This window comes from Dryobates pubescens, chromosome 4 (genome assembly GCF_014839835.1).
Source record: "Dryobates pubescens isolate bDryPub1 chromosome 4, bDryPub1.pri, whole genome shotgun sequence".
Lineage (NCBI taxonomy): Eukaryota > Metazoa > Chordata > Aves > Piciformes > Picidae > Dryobates > Dryobates pubescens.
This window is the reverse complement of record NC_071615.1, coordinates 18,013,652-18,031,623: the sequence shown is the minus strand read 5'-3', so window position 1 is coordinate 18,031,623 and position 17,972 is coordinate 18,013,652. Positions and strand designations below refer to the sequence as shown.

At 64.1% G+C, this 17,972-nt stretch overlaps 1 protein-coding gene across 1 annotated transcript in view; it reads right to left on the bottom strand.

Annotated features, from left to right (window-relative positions):
- The window catches only part of RAB40C (RAB40C, member RAS oncogene family), a 47,564-nt gene that overhangs the window by 4,604 nt on the left and 24,988 nt on the right, over window positions 1-17,972 (bottom strand). Inside the window, exons 3-5 of the mRNA XM_054161359.1 lie at window positions 16,392-16,452; window positions 15,448-15,508; window positions 1,253-1,330 (exon numbers count right to left, since the gene is read on the bottom strand). Of these exons, the coding sequence (XP_054017334.1) occupies window positions 1,253-1,330; window positions 15,448-15,508; window positions 16,392-16,452 (200 nt within the window). The remainder of the gene's footprint in view (window positions 1-1,252; window positions 1,331-15,447; window positions 15,509-16,391; window positions 16,453-17,972) is intronic.

The following is a 17,972-nucleotide window of genomic DNA, read 5'->3' as shown; positions in this document are numbered from 1 at the left end:
GTGCCAGCAGCCGCGGGGTGCCAGCAGCCAGGGGGGGGCCAGCAGCCAGGGGGTGCCAGCAGCCAGGGGGTGCCAGCAGCCAGGGGGGGGCCAGCAGCCAGGGGGGGCCAGCAGCCAGGGGGGGGCCAGCAGCCGGGGGGGGCCAGCAGCCAGGGGGGGGGCCAGCAGCCGGGGGGGGCCAGCAGCCAGGGGGGGCCAGCAGCCAGGGGGGGCCAGCAGCCGGGGGGGTGCCAGCAGCCGGGGGGGTGCCAGCAGCCGGGGGGGGCCAGCAGCCAGGGGGGGGCCAGCAGCCGGGGGGGGCCAGCAGCCAGGGGGGGCCAGCAGCCGCGGGGTGCCAGCAGCCAGGGGGTGCCAGCAGCCAGGGGGTGCCAGCAGCCAGGGGGGGCCAGCAGCCGCGGGGTGCCAGCAGCCAGGGGGGGCCAGCAGCCAGGGGGGGCCAGCAGCCAGGGGGGTGCCAGCAGCCAGGGGGGGCCAGCAGCCAGGGGGGGTCAGCAGGCTGGAAGGGACCTGTGGAGCTCGCCATGCCCATGGCAGGGCCATGTCCTTAGCAGAGCCATGCCCATGGCAGAGCCACGCCCACAGTAAAGCCACCCCCATGGCAGAGCCACACCCATGGCAGATCCATGCCCACAACAGAGCCACGCCCACGCTAGAGCCATGCCCACAGAGCCACACCCACAGCAGAGCTGTGCCCATGGCAGAGCCATGTCCTTAGCAGAGCCACGCCCACAGTAAAGCCACACCCATAGCAGAGCCACGCCCAGGGCAGAGCCACGCCTAGGGCAGAGGCATACCCATGGCAGAGCCACACCAGTAGTAGAGCCACGCCCATGGCAGAGCCTGCCCATAGCAGAGCCATGCTGATAGCACAGCCACACCCATGGCAGAGCCACGCCCATGGCAGAGCCATGCCCATGGCAGAGGCACGCCCACGGCAGAGCCACGCCCACGGCAGAGCCATGCTGATAGCACAGCCACGCCCACGGCAGAGGCACGCCCACGGCAGAGGCACGCCCACGGCAGAGCCATGCGGATAGCACAGCCACGCCCACGGCAGAGGCACGCCCACGGCAGAGCCATGCCGATAGCACAGCCACGCCCACGGCAGAGGCACGCCCACGGCAGAGCCATGCCGATAGCACAGCCACGCCCACGGCAGAGCCGCGCCCACGTCGGAGGCGGCAGCCCCGGGGAGCCGTGCCCGGGCGCCTGTGGGGGCCCTGCAGCAGCCGCCCCAGCCCTGCGCTCTCACCTCGTCGATCTCCTTGATCCAGCGGTCGATGCCGTCGAAGGACCAGCGGTTGGTGATGTCATACACCAGGAGGATGCCCTGGGGGAGGAACGGCAGCGTCAGCCGAGGGCCCCGGGGGCAGCTGCCACGAAGGGCTGCAGGGCGGAGCAGGGCTCCAGGAGCGCTCTCTGGGCGCTTCCTGGGGCACAAACGGCCACAACAGATCTGGGCTAACTCGGTCCCAGGTCCTGCTGTGGGCTCCGACAGTCTCCCTGCACAGGAGGAGCAGAAGAGGTTGATGGCTGTGGATGTGGAGGAGCACAAGAGTCTCCTGTCACAAATCTGCCGCAAACTCACAGAGGCACAAACAGTCCTCAGCTTCTCCCCCTTCACAGAAGAGCTGCACTCGTGGAATCAGGGAATGGCAGGGGCTGGAAGGGAGCTCTGGAGCTCACCCTCCTTGGAGGCCAGGCCTTGTCCTCCATGCCCTCAGCTTCTGAGTCCTGCTCCAGGAACTAAGCAGAGCCCCAAGGAGGCTATTCCCACAGCAGCCTAGGAAGGTCTGGCACTCCCTCACAGAGCCCCAGCAGGGGGAGGCTGGAAGGGAGCTCTGGAGCTCCCCCAGCCCAAGCCCTGCCCTAGCAGGGCACCCCCAGCACCCTGCCCAGCAGCACAGTGCCCAGGGGGGGTTGGAAGCTCTCCACACCAGGACACTCCACAACCTCTCTGGGCAGCCTGCTCCAGGCCTCCAGCAGCCTCACCCCAAACAACTTTCTCCTCCTGCTCAGCTCCAACCTCCTGCCTGACACTTGCTGCCCCTTGCCCCTTGTGCTGGCCCTGGGCAGCACTCAGCAGAGCCTGGCCCCAGCCTCTTGCCCCCCACAGCTCCTTTAGCTCTTGCTGAGCATTGCTCAGCTGCCCTCTGGGGCTGCTCTTCTGCAGGCTCTCAGCCCCAGGGCTCTCAGCCTTTGCTGCTCCCAGAGCTGCTCCAGGCCCCTCAGCAGCTCTGCAGCCTGCCCTGGACCCTCCCCAGCAGTTCCCTGCCCCTGCAGGCTGGGCTCTGCTGAAGGCTCTCTGTGGCTCTGGGTCACCTCTGCACCAGCAGAGAACGAACAAAGCACAACAGTGGTGGCAAACTCCAGAGGCTTAGCTCAAAGGTCTCACTCTAGGGCCTTCCCCCCAACCCTCAGGCCCACATCCTCCTTCCTGACCGTCAGCCCCCACCCACAGCTCACTTCCCAACCACCTCTTGAGCTGCAGCACCAACGCAGGCACCGCTCGAGGGAGGTTTGTGCCTGCAGCCGTGGAGCAGCGCCTTGGAGAGCCTCCATCCTCACCCTAAAGCCGGGCTCAGGACCACAGAGAGCCTGCTGGCCACCACCACTGCCCCAGCAGCTCCTGCTGGGGGAGCTGTCCTTGAGCCACAGCAGCTCTGAGGCCAGCCAGGCAGCAGGACAGCAGGGGAGGAGGCTGAGCATGGCCTGCAGGGCCCCCAGCAGCTGCCACTCGCTGCCAGCTGTGCACATCCAGCAGCCTGGCTGCAGCTCTCCCCTCACCCTCCTGAATTCTTGTCACTCTGCTTGGCAGGCAGGGACACAGCAGCCTCTCCAAGGTTACAGCATCACCAAGGTTGGAAGAGACCTCAGAGAGCATCAAGTCCAAGCTGGCACCACAGACCTCATCACTACTAACCCCTGCCTCCAAGGGCCACATCCAAGCCCCTCTTGAGCAACTCCAGGGATGGGGACTCCACCACCTCCCTGGGCAGCACAGCCCAGTGGCCAATTCCTCTTTCTGGGAAGAACTTTCTCCTCACCTAGAGCCTAAACCTCCCCTGGCACAGCTTGAGACTGTGTCCTCTTGTTCTGCTGCTGGCTGCCTGGGAGCAGAGCTCAACCCCCAGCTGGCTCCAACCTCCCTGCAGGGAGTTGCAGAGAGCAAGAAGGTCTCCCCTGAGCCTCCTCTTCTGCAGGCTAAGCAACCCCAGCTCCCTCAGCCTCTCCTCCCAGGGCTGTGCCCCAGACCCCTCCCCAGCTTTGTTGCCCTTCTCTGGACACCTTCAAGTCTCTCAATGTCCTTCTTGAGCTGAGGAGCCCAGAGCTGGACACAGTTACTCTGCAGCAGGGCAGCTGCACTGGCCCTGAAGTGAGACCCATGGAGGAGCTGGCACTGCAGGAGGAGCAGCCTGGTGGGGCAGGCAGCACCAGCTGAGAGGCCCAGGGGCAGTCAGAGCAGGCTGAGGGTAAGGCAAACCAGGCTGAGCTGGCTGCAGGGCAACAGAGCATTCAGCAGCAAGCTCAGCACCATCAGTCCCCTCTGAACTGAGGAGATCCTCCAGGAACAGCTGGCCCTGAGGCAAGTCCCTGAGGCAAGAAGGGGTGCTCAGGTGGCAAAGGAGAGCCTCAGCTGCAGCCTGGTCCAACACAGATCCCAGACTGGTTTGGTTTGGAAGGGACCTTAAAGATCCTCTACTCCCAACACACCTCCCCCCAGCCCAGGGTGCTCAGGGCCTCAGCCAGCCAGCCCTAATGGCCTTCTCTTCTCCAGCCCCAGCTCTCCCAGCCTGGCCCCACAGGGGAGGTTCTGCAGCCTCTGATCATCTCTGTGGCCTCCTCTGGCGCCTCTCCAGCAGCTCCAGGTCCTTCCTGTGCTGGGGGCCCCAGAGCTGGAGGCAGTGCTGCAGGTGGGGGCTGAGCAGAGCAGAGCAGAGGGGCAGAATCCCCTCCCTGTGCTGCTGCTCTCCCTGCTCTGGCTGCAGCTCAGCACTCAGCTGCCTCTGGGCTGCCAGGGACCAGTGCTGGCTCCTGGGGACTCTGTCACCAACTGACCCCCCCAAGGCCTTCTCCTCAGGGCTGCTCTCAGCCACTCCTCACCCAGCCTGGGTTTGTGCTGGGGATTGCCCTGCCCCAGCTGCAGGACCTTACCCTTGGCCTTGCTGACCTGCATGAGGCTGCCTTGTGCCCAGCTCTGCAGCCTGCCCAGGTCCCTCTGGATGGATCCCTTCCCTCCAGCCTGCCCAGGTCCCTCTGGATGGATCCCTTCCCTCCAGCCTGCCCAGGTCCCTCTGGATGGATCCCTTCCCTCCAGCCTGCCCAGGTCCCTCTGCATGGATCCCTTCCCTCCAGCCTGTCCAGGTCCCTCTGGATGGATCCCTTCCCTCCAGCCTGCCCAGGTCCCTCTGCATGGATCCCTTCCCTCCAGCCTGTCCAGGTCCCTCTGGATGGATCCCTTCCCTCCAGCCTGCCCAGGTCCCTCTGCATGGATCCCTTCCCTCCAGCCTGCCCAGGTCCCTCTGGATGGATCCCTTCCCTCCAGCCTGCCCAGGTCCCTCTGGATGGATCCCTTCCCTCCAGCCTGCCCAGGTCCCTCTGGATGGATCCCTTCCCTCCAGCCTGCCCAGGTCCCTCTGGATGGATCCCTTCCCTCCAGCCTGCCCAGGTCCCTCTGGATGGATCCCTTCCCTCCAGCCTGTCCAGGTCCCTCTGGATGGATCCCTTCCCTCCAGCCTGCCCAGGTCCCTCTGGATGGATCCCTTCCCTCCAGCCTGCCCAGGTCCCTCTGGATGGATCCCTTCCCTCCAGCCTGTCCAGGTCCCTCTGGATGGATCCTTCCCTCCAGCTGCCAGCTGAGCCACACAGCTTGGTGCCATCTGCAGAGCTGCTGAGGGTGCCCCAACCCCAGTGCCCATGGGGATGACAGAGATGTTCCACAGCCCTGCTCCCAGTCCTGACCCCTGAGGGGCTCCTACAGACAGCACAGTGAGGGAGGGAGCTGCCAGCATGTGTCCTGGTACCAGTCAGAGCCCCCCCAGCCCCAGCAGAGCTGCTCCTTCAGGCCCTGAACTGGAAAATCCATCAGAGAGATGGGAAACACAAACTCCCCAGAGCTGCTGGCACACAGCCCTGAGGATGTGCTGCTGCCAAAGGCTGTGAGGCACAGGGTGGGAGCCTGAGCAGAGCCATGGACCTGACAACTCCCCCAGGCAGGGCAAAACACTCAGCAGGGGCACAACTGCAGCACATGGTGGGGGGGAAAGGGCCAGGGCAGAGCCACAGAACCACTGCAAACCTCACCCAGAGTCATGCCTGGAGCTGAGCCTGAAGAACAGAATGCTCTGGGGTGGGTTGGAAGGGACCTCAGAGATCAGCCAGCTCCAAGCCCCCTGCCATGGGCAGGGACCCCTCCCACCAGCACAGCTTGCTCAGGGCCTCATCCAGCCTGGTCCTCAACACCTCCAGGCAGGAGGCAGCCACAGCCTCCCTGGGCAGCCTGTGCCAGAGTCTCCCCAGCCTCACTGCAAGGAATTTCTTCCTCCTCTCCACTCTCAGTCTCCTCTCTCCCAGCTCAAAGCCATTGGCCCTGGGCCTGGCACTCCCAGCCCTTGTCCCAAGTCCCTCCCCAGCTCTCCTGGAGCCCTTCAGGTCCTGGGAGGCTGCTCTGAGGTCTGCCTGCAGCCTTCTCCAGGCTGAACTCTCCCAGCCTGGACCCACAGGGGAGGTTCTGCAGCCTCTGAGCATCTCTGTGGCCTCCTCTGGCCCCTCTCCAGCAGCTCCAGGTCTCTCTTGTGCTGGGGGTCCCAGACCTGGCCCCAGCCCTGCAGGTGAGGTCTCCCCAGAGCAGAGCAGAGGGGCAGGATCCTCTCTCTCTCCAACCCTGGCAATGGGCACTGGCAGCACAGGAGCCCTGAGGCTGCCCTTGGCCTCCTGTGCTGCCAGTGCCCATTGCTGGCTCCTGCCCAGCTCCTCCCCACCCCCAGCACCCCCAAGCCCTTCCCTGCAGGGCTGCTCTCAACCTCCTCACCCCCAGCCTGGGTTGGCATCCAGGGCTTTGCCCTTGCTCCTGTTGCACCTCTCCAGCTTTCCCAGGGCCTTTTGGCAGCCATCCCACCCCTGATGGCCCCTCAGCCCCAGCACCCAGCTGGCTGCCATCTGCAGAGCTGCTGAGGGTGCCTTGACCCCACTGTTCATATCACTGATGTTCATGGAGCTCAACAGGGCCAAGTGCAAGGTCCTGCCCCTGGGCCAGGGCAATCCCAAGCACAAATCCAGCCTGGGGGGGAGGTGCTGGGGGTGCAGAGCTGGCCCTGAGTGCTGCCAGCCCAGCCCCAGCCTGGCCTGGGCTGAGCCCCAGCAGTGTGGGCAGCAGGGGCAGGGAGGGGATCCTGCCCCTCTGCTGTGCCTGCTGAGACCTCCCCTGCAGGGCTGGGGCAGCTCTGGAGCCCTCAGCACAGCCAGGGAGCTGCTGGAGCAGGGCCAGGGGAGGCCACAGCAGTGCTGGGAGGCTGGAAGCCCTCTGCTGGGAGGCCAGGCTGGGAGGGTTGGGGTTGTGCAGCCTGCAGAGGAGAAGGCTCCAGGGAGACCTCCTGGTGGCCTTGCAGTGCTGCAAGGGGACAGAAGAGAGCTGGGGACAGACTGCTGAGCAGGGCCTGTTGGGGCAGGCCAAGGGGGGATGGTTGGAACTGCAAGAGGGAGACTGAGAGTGGAGAGAAGGGAGAAAGGTTTGGTGCTGAGGGTGGGGAGAGCCTGTGCCAGGCTGCCCAGAGAGCTGGGAGCTGCCCCATGGCTGGCAGCAGTGCAGGGCAGGTTGGTTGGGGCTGGGAGCAGCCTGGGGTGGCTGCAGCTGTCCCTGCTGGCTGCAGGGCTTGCACTGGGTGAGCTGGGAAGGTCCAGCCCAAGCCACTCCTGATTCTCCACAGCTGAAAAACTCCACTACCCCAAAGCTGCTTCCCCAGAAGCCAACCAAGAAGCCTCTTCCAGCAGGAGCCCTCCCATTGCAAATGCAGCCTGGAGAGAACCCAGAGGCTCTGAGCCTTCTGTTCCCTTCTGCTGTGTCTCTTTCCACTTGCAGCTTCCAAGGCTGCACATGTGGAGGGAGGAGAGCCAGGGAACAGCAAAGCAGAGGGCTTGGGGAGTCCCTTCCAAGACAAACTGCCAGCAAGGGCAGGGAAGTCTGCTGAGTCTCTGCACTGACAGGTCCCTCCTGCCAAGAGGAGCAGGCCAGGACCCCCTTGGTGCAGGCTGCTCCTGCCAGGAAGGTGCTCAAGGACAGAGCCTTTCAGCCTGCTGGCAGCTGCCACCTGCACCTCCTGCACTTCCCCCCCATGGGACCCTGGGGGGCAATGAGAGAAGTGTGGCCAGCAGGGCCAGGGAGGTTCTCAGAGAATCAGTGGGGTTGGAAAGGACCTCAGAGGTCATCAAGACCAAGCTGTCACCCAGCACCTCCTGACAGCTAACCCAGGGCTCCAAGGGCCACATCCAAGCCCCTCCTGAACACCTCCAGGGATGGGGACTCCACCACCTCCCTGGGCAGTACATCCCCAGGGCCAATCTCTCTCTCTCAGTGAAGAACTTTCTCCTCCCCTCCAGCCAGAACCTCCCCTGGCACAGCTTGAGACTGTGTCCTCTTGTTCTGCTGCTGGCTGCCTGGGAGCAGAGCCCAACCCCCAGCTGGCTCCAACCTCCCTGCAGGGAGTTGCAGAGAGCAAGAAGGTCTCCCCTGAGCCTCCTCTTCTGCAGGCTAAGCAACCCCAGCTCCCTCAGCCTCTCCTCCCAGGGCTGTGCCCCAGACCCCTCCCCAGCTTTGTTGCCCTTCTCTGGACACCTTCAAGTCTCTCAATGTCCTTCTTGAGCTGAGGAGCCCAGAGCTAGACACAGGACTCAAGCTGTGGCCTGAGCAGTGCTGAGCACAGGGCACAAGGACTTCCCTGCTCCTGCTGGCCACACTCTGCCTGCTGCAGGCCAGGATGCCCTTGGCCTTCTTGGCCCCCTGGGCACACTGCTGGCTCATGTTCAGGCAGCTGTCAATCAGCACCCCCAGGTCCCTCTCTGCCTGGCAGCTCTCAGCCACTCTGCCCCCAGCCTGTAGCACTGCCTGGGGTTGCTGTGGCCAAAGTGCAGCCCCTGGCACTGGGACTTGTTGAATGCCATCCTGTTGGCCTCTGCCCATCTGCCCAGCCTGGCAAGGTCCCTCTGCAGAGCCCTTCTGCCCTCTCACTGACCAACCTCTGCCCCCAGCTTGCTGTCAGCTGCACATTTGCTGATGCCTGACTCAATGCCCTCCTCCAGCTCATCAATGAAGATGCTAAAGAGGATGTGGCCCCCTCTGGACCCTCTCCAGCAGGTCTCTGTCTCTTGTGTTGTGGGCCCCAGAGCTGGACACAGCTTCTGTGCTCAGCCTCCCCACCATGGGCTTTAGGCCCAGCAGCAGATGGAGGCAGCAGCTGAGAGACCTCTGGCCAGCTGATGGTGCTGCCAGATCACCTCCTGCTTCTTCCCAGCAGCTCTGGCACGCTGCAGACCCCAGGTTTCCAGAGCACACATCCCAAAGCCTCTGTCATTGCCATCTGCAGCCCTGGGGAGCAGAGCACACAGGCAGCACACAGGCAGGGGGCTGCTCCCCCTCTGCAGAGCCTCCCAAGGCAGAGCTGTCTCCTTCTTCAGGATCCTCACAGAATTCTGCTTGGGAGAGTGTGCTCAGGATGGGAACTCACTCAACATGACAGAGGAGCAGCAGGAATTGTTCCCTGAGTGCCCAGGTGGCTTCCAACACACTGACAGTCTGGTTTGGGTGGGAAGGGACCTCAGAGATCATCCACTCCAACCCCCAGCCCTGGGCAGGGACCCCTCCCACCAGCACAGCTTGCTCAAGGCCTCATCCAGCCTGGCCTTCAGCACCCCCAGGCAGGAGGCAGCCACAGCCTCCCTGGGCAGCCTGGGCCAGAGGCTCCCCAGCCTCACACTCCACAACTTCTTCCTCAGCTCCACTCTAACCCTGCTCTGCCTCAGCTCCAAACCCTTCCCCCTTGGCCTGGCTCAGACCCCCTCAGCAAAAGTTCCTCTGCAGCCTTCCTGCAGGATCCCTTCAGGTGCTGGCAGCAGCTCTGAGGAGCCCCTGGAGCCTTCTCCTCTGCAGGCTGCACGGCCCCAGCTCCCTCAGCCTGTGCTCCCAGCAGAGCTGCTCCAGCCCTGGCAGCATCTCTGGGGCCTCCTCTGGCCTCTCCCCTGCAGGCTCACAGCAGGCTTGCAAGCAAGCAGCAGCTCAGGGTGGGAGGGAAGCAGCCTGCTGACCCAACAGGGCCAAGAAGACTTCTCCACAAAGGCTTCTCAGATGCTCCCAGAGCTGCCTCTCCCTGCACAAGCACAGCAGGTCTGTGCTGGGGGGCAGCCAGGGCTCCCCCAGGGAGCTCAGCTCAGCCTGGGCAGAGCAGGAGGTGGCCAGGGAAGATCTCGCTGCTGCTCTCCCCTGCTGGCACAGAGCTGCTGTGGAAGAAGCCTGGAGGACCCCTCCAGCCTGGGTTTCTCTGGCCCACAGGATGAAGGACAGCACAAACAAAAGGTCCCAGGGCTGACAGCAAGCAGAACACTTTGTCTCTGCTGCCTGCTCCTTGGGAGCTACGTGTGGCCATGGCTTCCAGCTGGCACCTCAGGCCTTGGCTCCTGGGCTGCTGTGTCCTGCTGCCAAAGCACTTCCCACCAGCTCACCACACTGAGGGGGATGGGGAGGGGGGTCATTTATCACTCAGCTTTGGATAGAACATCTTGGCAGGCAAGGGGGAGACTCCTCCAGCAGCTGGGCAGCCTGACTGAAAGGATCTGAGGCAGGTAAGGGACTTGCAGCAAGCAGGGAAGGCAGAGCAGAGCCTCCAGCTCAGCCTCCACCAGCTCCCTGCATGCTGAGGAGCCCTGAAGGAGCTCAGCAGCAGCTACCCAAACCAGCTGCCTGAGCAGAGGCCACACTGACAGCTTGCCCTGGGCTGGGAGGGAGCCTCCAAGGGCCTCCTGTCCCAGCCCCTGCAGGCAGCAGGCACAGCTCCAGCCAGAGCAGGCTGCCCAGGGACACAGCCAGGCTGAGCTTCAGTGGCTCCAGGGATGGAGCCTGCACCACCTCCCAGGGCAGCCTGTGCCAGAGTCTCCCCAGCCTCCCTTTGCAGAGCTCCCTCCTGGTGTCCAACCTCACTCTGCTCCAGCTCCAAGCCATTGCCTCTGGTCCTGTCCCCACAGCCCCCTCTGAGCAGTCCCTCCCAGCCTGCCTGGGGGTCCCTGCAGGTACTGAAGTGCTTCTGAAGGGGCTGAGGCTCTGGCTCAGCCCCAGGCAGGCAGCCAAGGCTGTCCCTGGGGGGAATGCTGCAGCCTCTTGCATCTCCTGCAGCTTGGCTCCTGCTGCCTTTGCCCAGCACTGGAGGGGGAAGCAGCAATGCAGGGCAGGAGGGAGAGAGCTCCACAAGTGCAGGCTTTGCCTCCCTCCTCCTGGAGGTGTTTCCAAGGGGCAGAGCTGTGGTGCTGAGGGCCATGGTTTGGCACCAGCCATGGCACAGTTGGAGAATGGTTGGACTGGATGAGCTTGAAAGACCTTTGCCAACCAAAATGATTCTGTTCTGTGGTGCCAGGACCTGAAGGGGGCTACAGGAAGGCTGCAGAGGGACTGTTCCCAAAGGCCTGCAGGGACAGCCCCAGGGGCAATGGCTTCAGAGCAGAGCAGAGCAGATTGAGCTTGGATGTGAGGAGCAAGTTGTGCCCCAGGAGGCTGCTGGAACACTGCCACAGGCTGCCCAGGGAGGGGGCTGAGGCTCCAGCCCTGGAGATCAAGGTGAGGCTGGAGAGGGCTGTGGGCAGCCTGAGCTGGTGGAGGATGTCCCTGCTGAGGGCAGGGGGTTGGGCTGGGTGAGCTTTGGAGCTCCCTCCCAGCCCAGGGCACTCTGTGAGTCAAGAGTGACCTGGTCAGGAGCTGCTGGCCCAGCAGACCCAAGGAGAGAAGGGATGAGGAAAGCAGCAGAGATGGGAGCAGGGAAATCCAAAGGCCAGGGGAGCAATGATCAGAGAGGAGAAGGCTCACAGGCACTGCAGTGTGCCTCAGGGGGGAGGCTTGTGGCAAGGAGCTCCTTGCATCACTGAGGAGACAGAGGAGCTGCTAGGGCAGGCAGGGCAGGGCAGGGCAGGGCAGGGCAGGCTGATCAGGGCTCCTGACAGCAGCTCCTGAGGCAGAGAGAGCTGCAGGAAGAGACTGATGCCCCTCTGCACCAGCTCCTCCAGCACAGCACAGCCCTGCCCAGCCCTGCCCAGCCCAGCCCAGCCCAGCCCGGCCCAGCCCGGCACAGCCCAGCCCTGCCCTGCCCAGCCCAGCCCTGCCCAGCCCAAGCTGGCCCAGCCCGGCCCAGCCCAGCCCAGCACAGCCTGGCACAGCCCAGCCCTGCCCAGCCCAGCCCAGCCCCGCCCTGCCCAGCACAGCCCAGCCCCGCCCCGCCCCGCCCATCCCATCCCATCACAGCCCATCCCTGCCCAGTGCAGCCCAGCCCCGCCCTGCTCAGCCCAGCCCAGCCCAGCCCAGCCCAGCCCAGCCCCGCCCTGCCCAGCTCATCCCAGCCCTGCCCAGCCCCGCCCCGCCCCGCCCATCCCAGCCCATCCCCGCCCAGTGCAGCCCAGCCCCGCCCTGCCCAGCCCAGCTCATCCCAGCCCTGCCCAGCCCAGCCCCGCCCCGCCCCGCCCAGCTGCCTGCCTCCAGCTGTTTTGGAGAGGAGGAAGCTCCTGCTGGCCAGGGAGAGCCTGTGGCTGTGTGAGCAGGCAGCTGGGGGGGAGGCAGTGCTGGGGAAGGCATCGAGTGCCCCGCAGGAGTCGCTTGGCTGGGGAGGGCCCAGCCTGCAGCCCAGCCTGGGCAAAGCCTGAGGCTGTGCTGGGGAGGAGAGCAGAGCTCCCCTGGAGGTGTGCTCTGTGCTTGCACACTGCTCTGCCACTCTGCAGCCTCCTCAGGAGGTCCAACACTGCCCTGGAGGAACACTCAGCTCTGTGTGGGAAGGCCGAGCGTGAGGCCCTCCCTGGCAGGCCCTTCCCCAGCAGCGCCTGCTCAGAGCCCAGGGCTGCTCTCCCCTCCAAGCTGCCAGCCTGCTGAGGCCACCCTGCCTGCTGCCCTCCCAGGCAACCTGCCCAAGCCCTCCTGGGAAACTCAGTCTCCAAGCCCCCCTTGTGCTCCTGGTGGGAAGCTCCTTGCAGAGCCTCAGCCTCTACCCAGAACCTCCTGCTGATTGTCAGTGTGAAGGTGTCAGGGACAGGCTCATGGAGTCATGGATTGGGCTGGGTTGGAAGGGAGCTTCAACACCATCCAGCTCCAGCCCCCTGCCATGGGCAGGGACCCCTCCCACCAGCACAGCTTGCTCAGGGCCTCATCCAGCCTGGCCCTCAGCACCTCCAGGCAGGAGGCAGCCACAGCCTCCCTGGGCAGCCTGTGCCAGAGTCTCCCCAGCCTCACTGCCAACAATTTCTTCCTCCTCTCCACTCTCAGTCTCCTCTCTCCCAGCTCAAAGCCATTGGCCCTGGGCCTGGCACTCCCAGCCCTTATCCCAAGTCCCTCCCCAGCTCTCCTGGAGCCCTTCAGGTGCTGGGAGGCTGCTCTGAGGTCTCCCTGCAACCTTCTCCTCTCCATGCTGCACAGCCCCAGCTCTCCCAGCCTGGCCCCACAGGGGAGGTTCTGCAGCCTCTGCTCATCTCTGTGGCCTCCTCTGGAGCCTCTCCAGCAGCTCCAGGTCCTTCCTGTGCTGGGGGCCCCAGAGCTGGAGGCAGTGCTGCACCACAAAGGAAAATGCAGCAGTTGACCTCCTCAGGGCAGCTGTGTCCCAGAGGAGCTCTGTCAGGGTCCCTGCAAGGATGACAACACAACAGTGAGGAGGTTCTGTCAGCCACCAGCAGCTGCTGGCTCTGAAGCTGCTCTGCTGCTCAGATGCTGTTCTGGAGCAGGGCCCCAAGGAGAGGCTCCAAATGGCCAACTCTGTCTGCTGTTTTCTGCAGCCTTCTTTAGGAGCTGCTCCAGTTTGAAGTCTGCATCCACCATGCAAGGAGGAGACTTCCTACCTTTGGAGCTGATGAAGGCAACACAAGCTGGAAGAGCTCCCCTGGGGAAGCCCCAATCCAACCAACCTGACAAAGCTCCCAAAGCAGGAGCTCAGACAGGGAGGGGCAGGCAGGGCCAGGCCTTGTCCTCCATGCCCTCAGCTTCTGAGTCCTGCTCCAGAAACTGAGCAGAGCCCCAAGGAGGCTTTTCCCACAGCAGCCTAGGAAGGTCTGGCACTCCCTCACAGAGCCCCAGCAGGGGGAGGCTGGAAGGGAGCTCTGGAGCTGCCCCTGCTCCAGCAGGGCACCCCCAGCAGCTTGCCCAGCAGCACAGTGCCCAGGGGGGTTGGAAGCTCTCCACCCCAGGACACTCCACAACCTCTCTGGGCAGCCTGCTCCAGGCCTCCAGCAGCCTCACCCCAAACAACTTTCTCCTCCTGCTCAGCTCCAACCTCCTGCCTGACACTTGCTGCCCCTTGCCCCTTGTGCTGGCCCTGGGCAGCACTCAGCAGAGCCTGGCCCCAGCCTCTTGCCCCCCACAGCTCCTTTAGCTCTTGCTGAGCATTGCTCAGCTGCCCTCTGGGGCTGCTCTTCTGCAGGCTCTCAGCCCCAGGGCTCTCAGCCTTTGCTGCTCCCAGAGCTGCTCCAGGCCCCTCAGCAGCTCTGCAGCCTGTCCTGGACTCTCTCCAGCACTTCTCTGTCCCTCCTGAACTGGGGAGCCCAGGACTGGACCCAGGGCTCCAGATGTGGCCTTGCTAGGGCAGAGCAGAGGAGGAGGGGAACCTCCCTTGCCCTGCTGGCCACACTCTTCCTCATGCCCCCAGGACACCTTTGGCCTTCTTGGCCCCTAGGGCACATTTCTGACTCCTGGGGAGCTTGCTGTCCCCTAGCACTCCCAGCTCCTTCTCCCTGGAGCTGCTTCCCAGCAGGTCTCTCCTCAGCTGCCCTGCTGCAGGAGGTTGCTCTCCCCAGGGGCAGGAGCCTACACTTGCCCTGCTTGAACTTCATGAGGTTCCCTCTGCCCAGCTCTCAGCCTGCCCAGGTCATGCTGAATGGCAGCATAGCCTGAGCCACCCTTCCAGCTCTGTGCCACCAGCACACAGGCTGAGGGTCCCCTCTGTGCCTCCAGCCAGCTCACTGATGCTGAAGAAGACCAAACCCAGTGCTGGTCCCTGGGGAACACAAGGAGCTGCAGGCCTCCAGCTGCACTCTGAGCTCTGTCCCTCAGCCACTTCTCAACCCACCTCAGCCCCTTCCCTCCCCTCATCCCATACTGGTGACACCCAGAGCCTCTTGGCATTAACACAGAGCCTTTCCTTTGATGCCTGATGTGCTCCTCTCCACAGCTCTTAACTTCACAGAATCAGAGAGTCACTGAGCTTGGAAAGGACCTCAGAGCTCATCAAGTCCAAGCTGTCACCCAGCACCTCCTGACAGCTAACCCAGGGCTCCAAGGGCCTCATCCAAGCCCCTCCTGAACACCTCCAGGGATGGGGACTCCACCACCTCCCTGGGCAGCACATCCCCAGGGCCAATCCCTCTTGCTGGGAAGAACTTTCTCCTCCCCTCCAGCCTGAACCTCCCCTGGCACAGCTTGAGACTGTGTCCTCTTGTTCTGCTGCTGGCTGCCTGGGAGCAGAGCCCAACCCCCAGCTGGCTCCAACCTCCCTGCAGGGAGTTGCAGAGAGCAAGAAGGTCTCCCCTGAGCCTCCTCTTCTGCAGGCTAAGCAACCCCAGCTCCCTCAGCCTCTCCTCCCAGGGCTGTGCCCCAGACCCCTCCCCAGCTTTGTTGCCCTTCTCTGGACACCTTCAAGTCTCTCAATGTCCTTCTTGAGCTGAGGAGCCCAGAGCTGGACACAGGACTCCAGGGGTGGCCTGAGCAGTGCTGAGCACAGGGCACAAGGACTTCCCTGCTCCTGCTGGCCACACTCTGCCTGCTGCAGGCCAGGATGCCCTTGGCCTTCTTGGCCCCCTGGGCACACTGCTGGCTCCTGTTCAGCTGCTGCCCATCACTACCCCCAGGTCCCTCTCTGCCTGGCTGCTCTCAGCCACTCTGCCCCCAGCCTGTAGCACTGCCTGGGGTTGCTGTGGCCAATGTGCAGCCCCTGGCACTTGGGTGTGTTCAATCCCTGCCCTTGGCCTCTGCCCATCTGCCCAGCCTGTCCAGGTCCCTCTGCAGAGCCCTTATGCCCTCTAACAAATCAACTCCTGCCCCCAGCTTGGTGTCCTCTGCAAACTCACTGCTGATGGACTCCATTCCCTCCTCCACATCATCAATGAAGATATTGACCAGGCTGGGGCCCAGCACTGCTCCCTGGGGGTCACCACTGCTGGCTGCTTCCTGGAAGGTTCTCACAGCTGAAAGGAAAAGCCCCAAGGGGCACTGAGGGCAGCACTCACCTGGGCTCCCCTGGAGTAGGATCTGAAGATGGTGCAAAACCTTCCCTGCCCTGAGGTGTCCCTGCAGAGAGGAAAGGGACAGCTGTGAAGGGAGGAGAGCTGAATCCCCTGCAGCACCTCCCCTGCAGCACCTCCCCTGTTGCAGCTGGCCTGCTGCCCCTCCCCTGCTGCTCCTTCCCTCTGCACCTCCCCTGTGCACCTCCCCTGCTGCTCCTCCCCTGCTGCCCCTGAGAGCTGGGGACAGACTGCTGAGCAGGGCCTGTTGGGCCAGGCCAAGGGGGGATGGTTGGAACTGCAAGAGGGAGACTGAGAGTGGAGAGAAGGGAGAAAGGTTTGGTGCTGAGGGTGGGGAGAGCCTGTGCCAGGCTGCCCAGAGAGCTGGGAGCTGCCCCATGGCTGGCAGCAGTGCAGGGCAGGTTGGTTGGGGCTGGGAGCAGCCTGGGGTGGCTGCAGCTGTCCCTGCTGGCTGCAGGGCTTGCACTGGGTGAATTTCCTAGTCCCTTCCAACACAGCCCAGTCCATGACCCTACTGCAGGGCTGTTTGTGCTGCCCCAGCAGCAGAAAGGGATCTGGCTGCACAGTCTCAGGGTGCTGGGGCTTGGAAGGGGCCTCTGGATATCCCCCAGCCCAGCCCCACTGCCAGGCCTGACTCACCCTGAGCAGCACCCCCAGCACCACATCCTGCTGGCTTTGGGGTGGCTGCAGGGATGGAGGCTCGAGCACCTCCCTGGGCAGCCTGCCCCAGGCCTCCAGCACCCTGAGGTGCAAGGAGTCCTTCCTCATGGTGAGATGGCTGCTGTGCTCTGCCCTGCCCTCACTGCAGGATCACCCAGCAAGCCCCACTGCATGCCTGGGGCTGCTCTGTGCTCCCCACAGCTCAGCACAGCTCCCAGCAGCGCTCAGCACCCCTGCTCTGGGAGCCAAAGCCGACCCCCCACACTCACCACAGCTCCAGCTTGACCCTCCTGCCATCCAGCAAGATAGTAGTGGTCTTGTAGTCAATCCCTGGAAGGCAAACAAGAAGCAGCTGAGCAAAGCCTGGGCAGGGCCTCAGAGCTGGAGCCCACAGCAGCTCTGCCCACCCCCAGGCAGCACTTTGTGGTGACAGAGTCACAGCAGGGCTTGGGCTGGGAGCTTCAGGATCTGCCAGCTCCAAGCCCCTGCCATGGGCAGGGACCCCTCCCCCCAGCACAGCTTGCTCAGGGCCTCATCCAGCCTGGTCCTGAGCACCTCCAGGCAGGAGGCAGCCACAGCCTCCCTGGAGGAGGCAGAGCAGCCCCCAGCTGCCACCTGCAGGGCTGAGGGGCAGAAAGCCAAAGCTTCTTGCTCTGCACTGCAGCTCAGCACCCCCTTGGGACCACAGTCAAGAGGTCTCAGCTCTTAGCAGGAATGCAGGAGAGCAGTGCTGGCCCTAACAGGGGGCTGGCAGGGGGACAGGGGGAGGCAGAAGCCCTCTGCTGCAGCCTGGGGCCTCTCCTGCCCTGGCTGCTCAAGGAGGAGCTGCCAGCTGCTGGGCAGCAGGGGAGAGCTGGTGCCACAGAGCCAGGGGGTGCCTGGGGTTGGAAAGGGCCTGCAAGATCAGCCAGCTCCAGCCCCTGCCATGGGCAGGGACCCCTCCCACCAGCACAGCCTGCTCAGGGCCTCATCCAGCCTGGTCCTGAGCACCTCCAGGCAGGAGGCAGCCACAGCCTCCCTGGGCAGCCTGTGCCAGAGTCTCCCCAGCCTCACTGCAAACAATTCCTTCCTCCTCTCCACTCTCAGTCTCCTCTCTCCCAGCTCAAAGCCATTGTCCCTGGGCCTGGCACTCCCAGCCCTTGTCCCAGGTCCCTCCCCAGCTCTCCTGGAGCCCTTCAGGTACTGGGAGGCTGCTCTGAGGTCTGCCTGCAGCCTTCTCTTCTGCAGGCTGCACAGCCCCAGCTCTCCCAGCCTGGCCCCACAGGGGAGGTTCTGCAGCCTCTGCTCATCTCTGTGGCCTCCTCTGGCCCCTCTCCAGCAGCTCCAGGTCCTTCCTGTGCTGGGGGCCCCAGAGCTGGAGGCAGTGCTGCAGGTGGGGGCTGAGCAGAGCAGAGGGGCAGAATCATCCTGGCACTGCCAGCCCTTGTCCCAAGTCCCTGCCCAGCCCTCCTGCAGCCCCTTCAGGGCCTTCAGCCCAGCTCTGGGCTGAGGAGTTCAGCCCCCTGCACAGAGCCAGGAGCTTCCAGCCTCAAGTGGAGCTCAGCACATCCCTGAGCTGCTGAGGGCTGCAGGGAGCTGCTTGGCAGCTCTGTGGCATGCAGCCAACCACCTGCAAAGCCTCTGCCAGAGCCCTGGGCAGCAGAGCACCTTCCACTGGTGCAAGTGGCCCCAGCTGGTGGAGTTGTTGCCCTGTTCTGCTGCAAGCTTGAGGAGGGCCTCAGAGGCTTGACAGGAAGAGACCTTTGCTTCAAGGCAAAGCTCTTGTGGAGCTCTCTCCCTCCTGCCCTGCATTGCTGCTTCCCCCTCCAGTGCTGGGCAAAGGCAGCAGGAGCCAAGCTGCAGGAGATGCA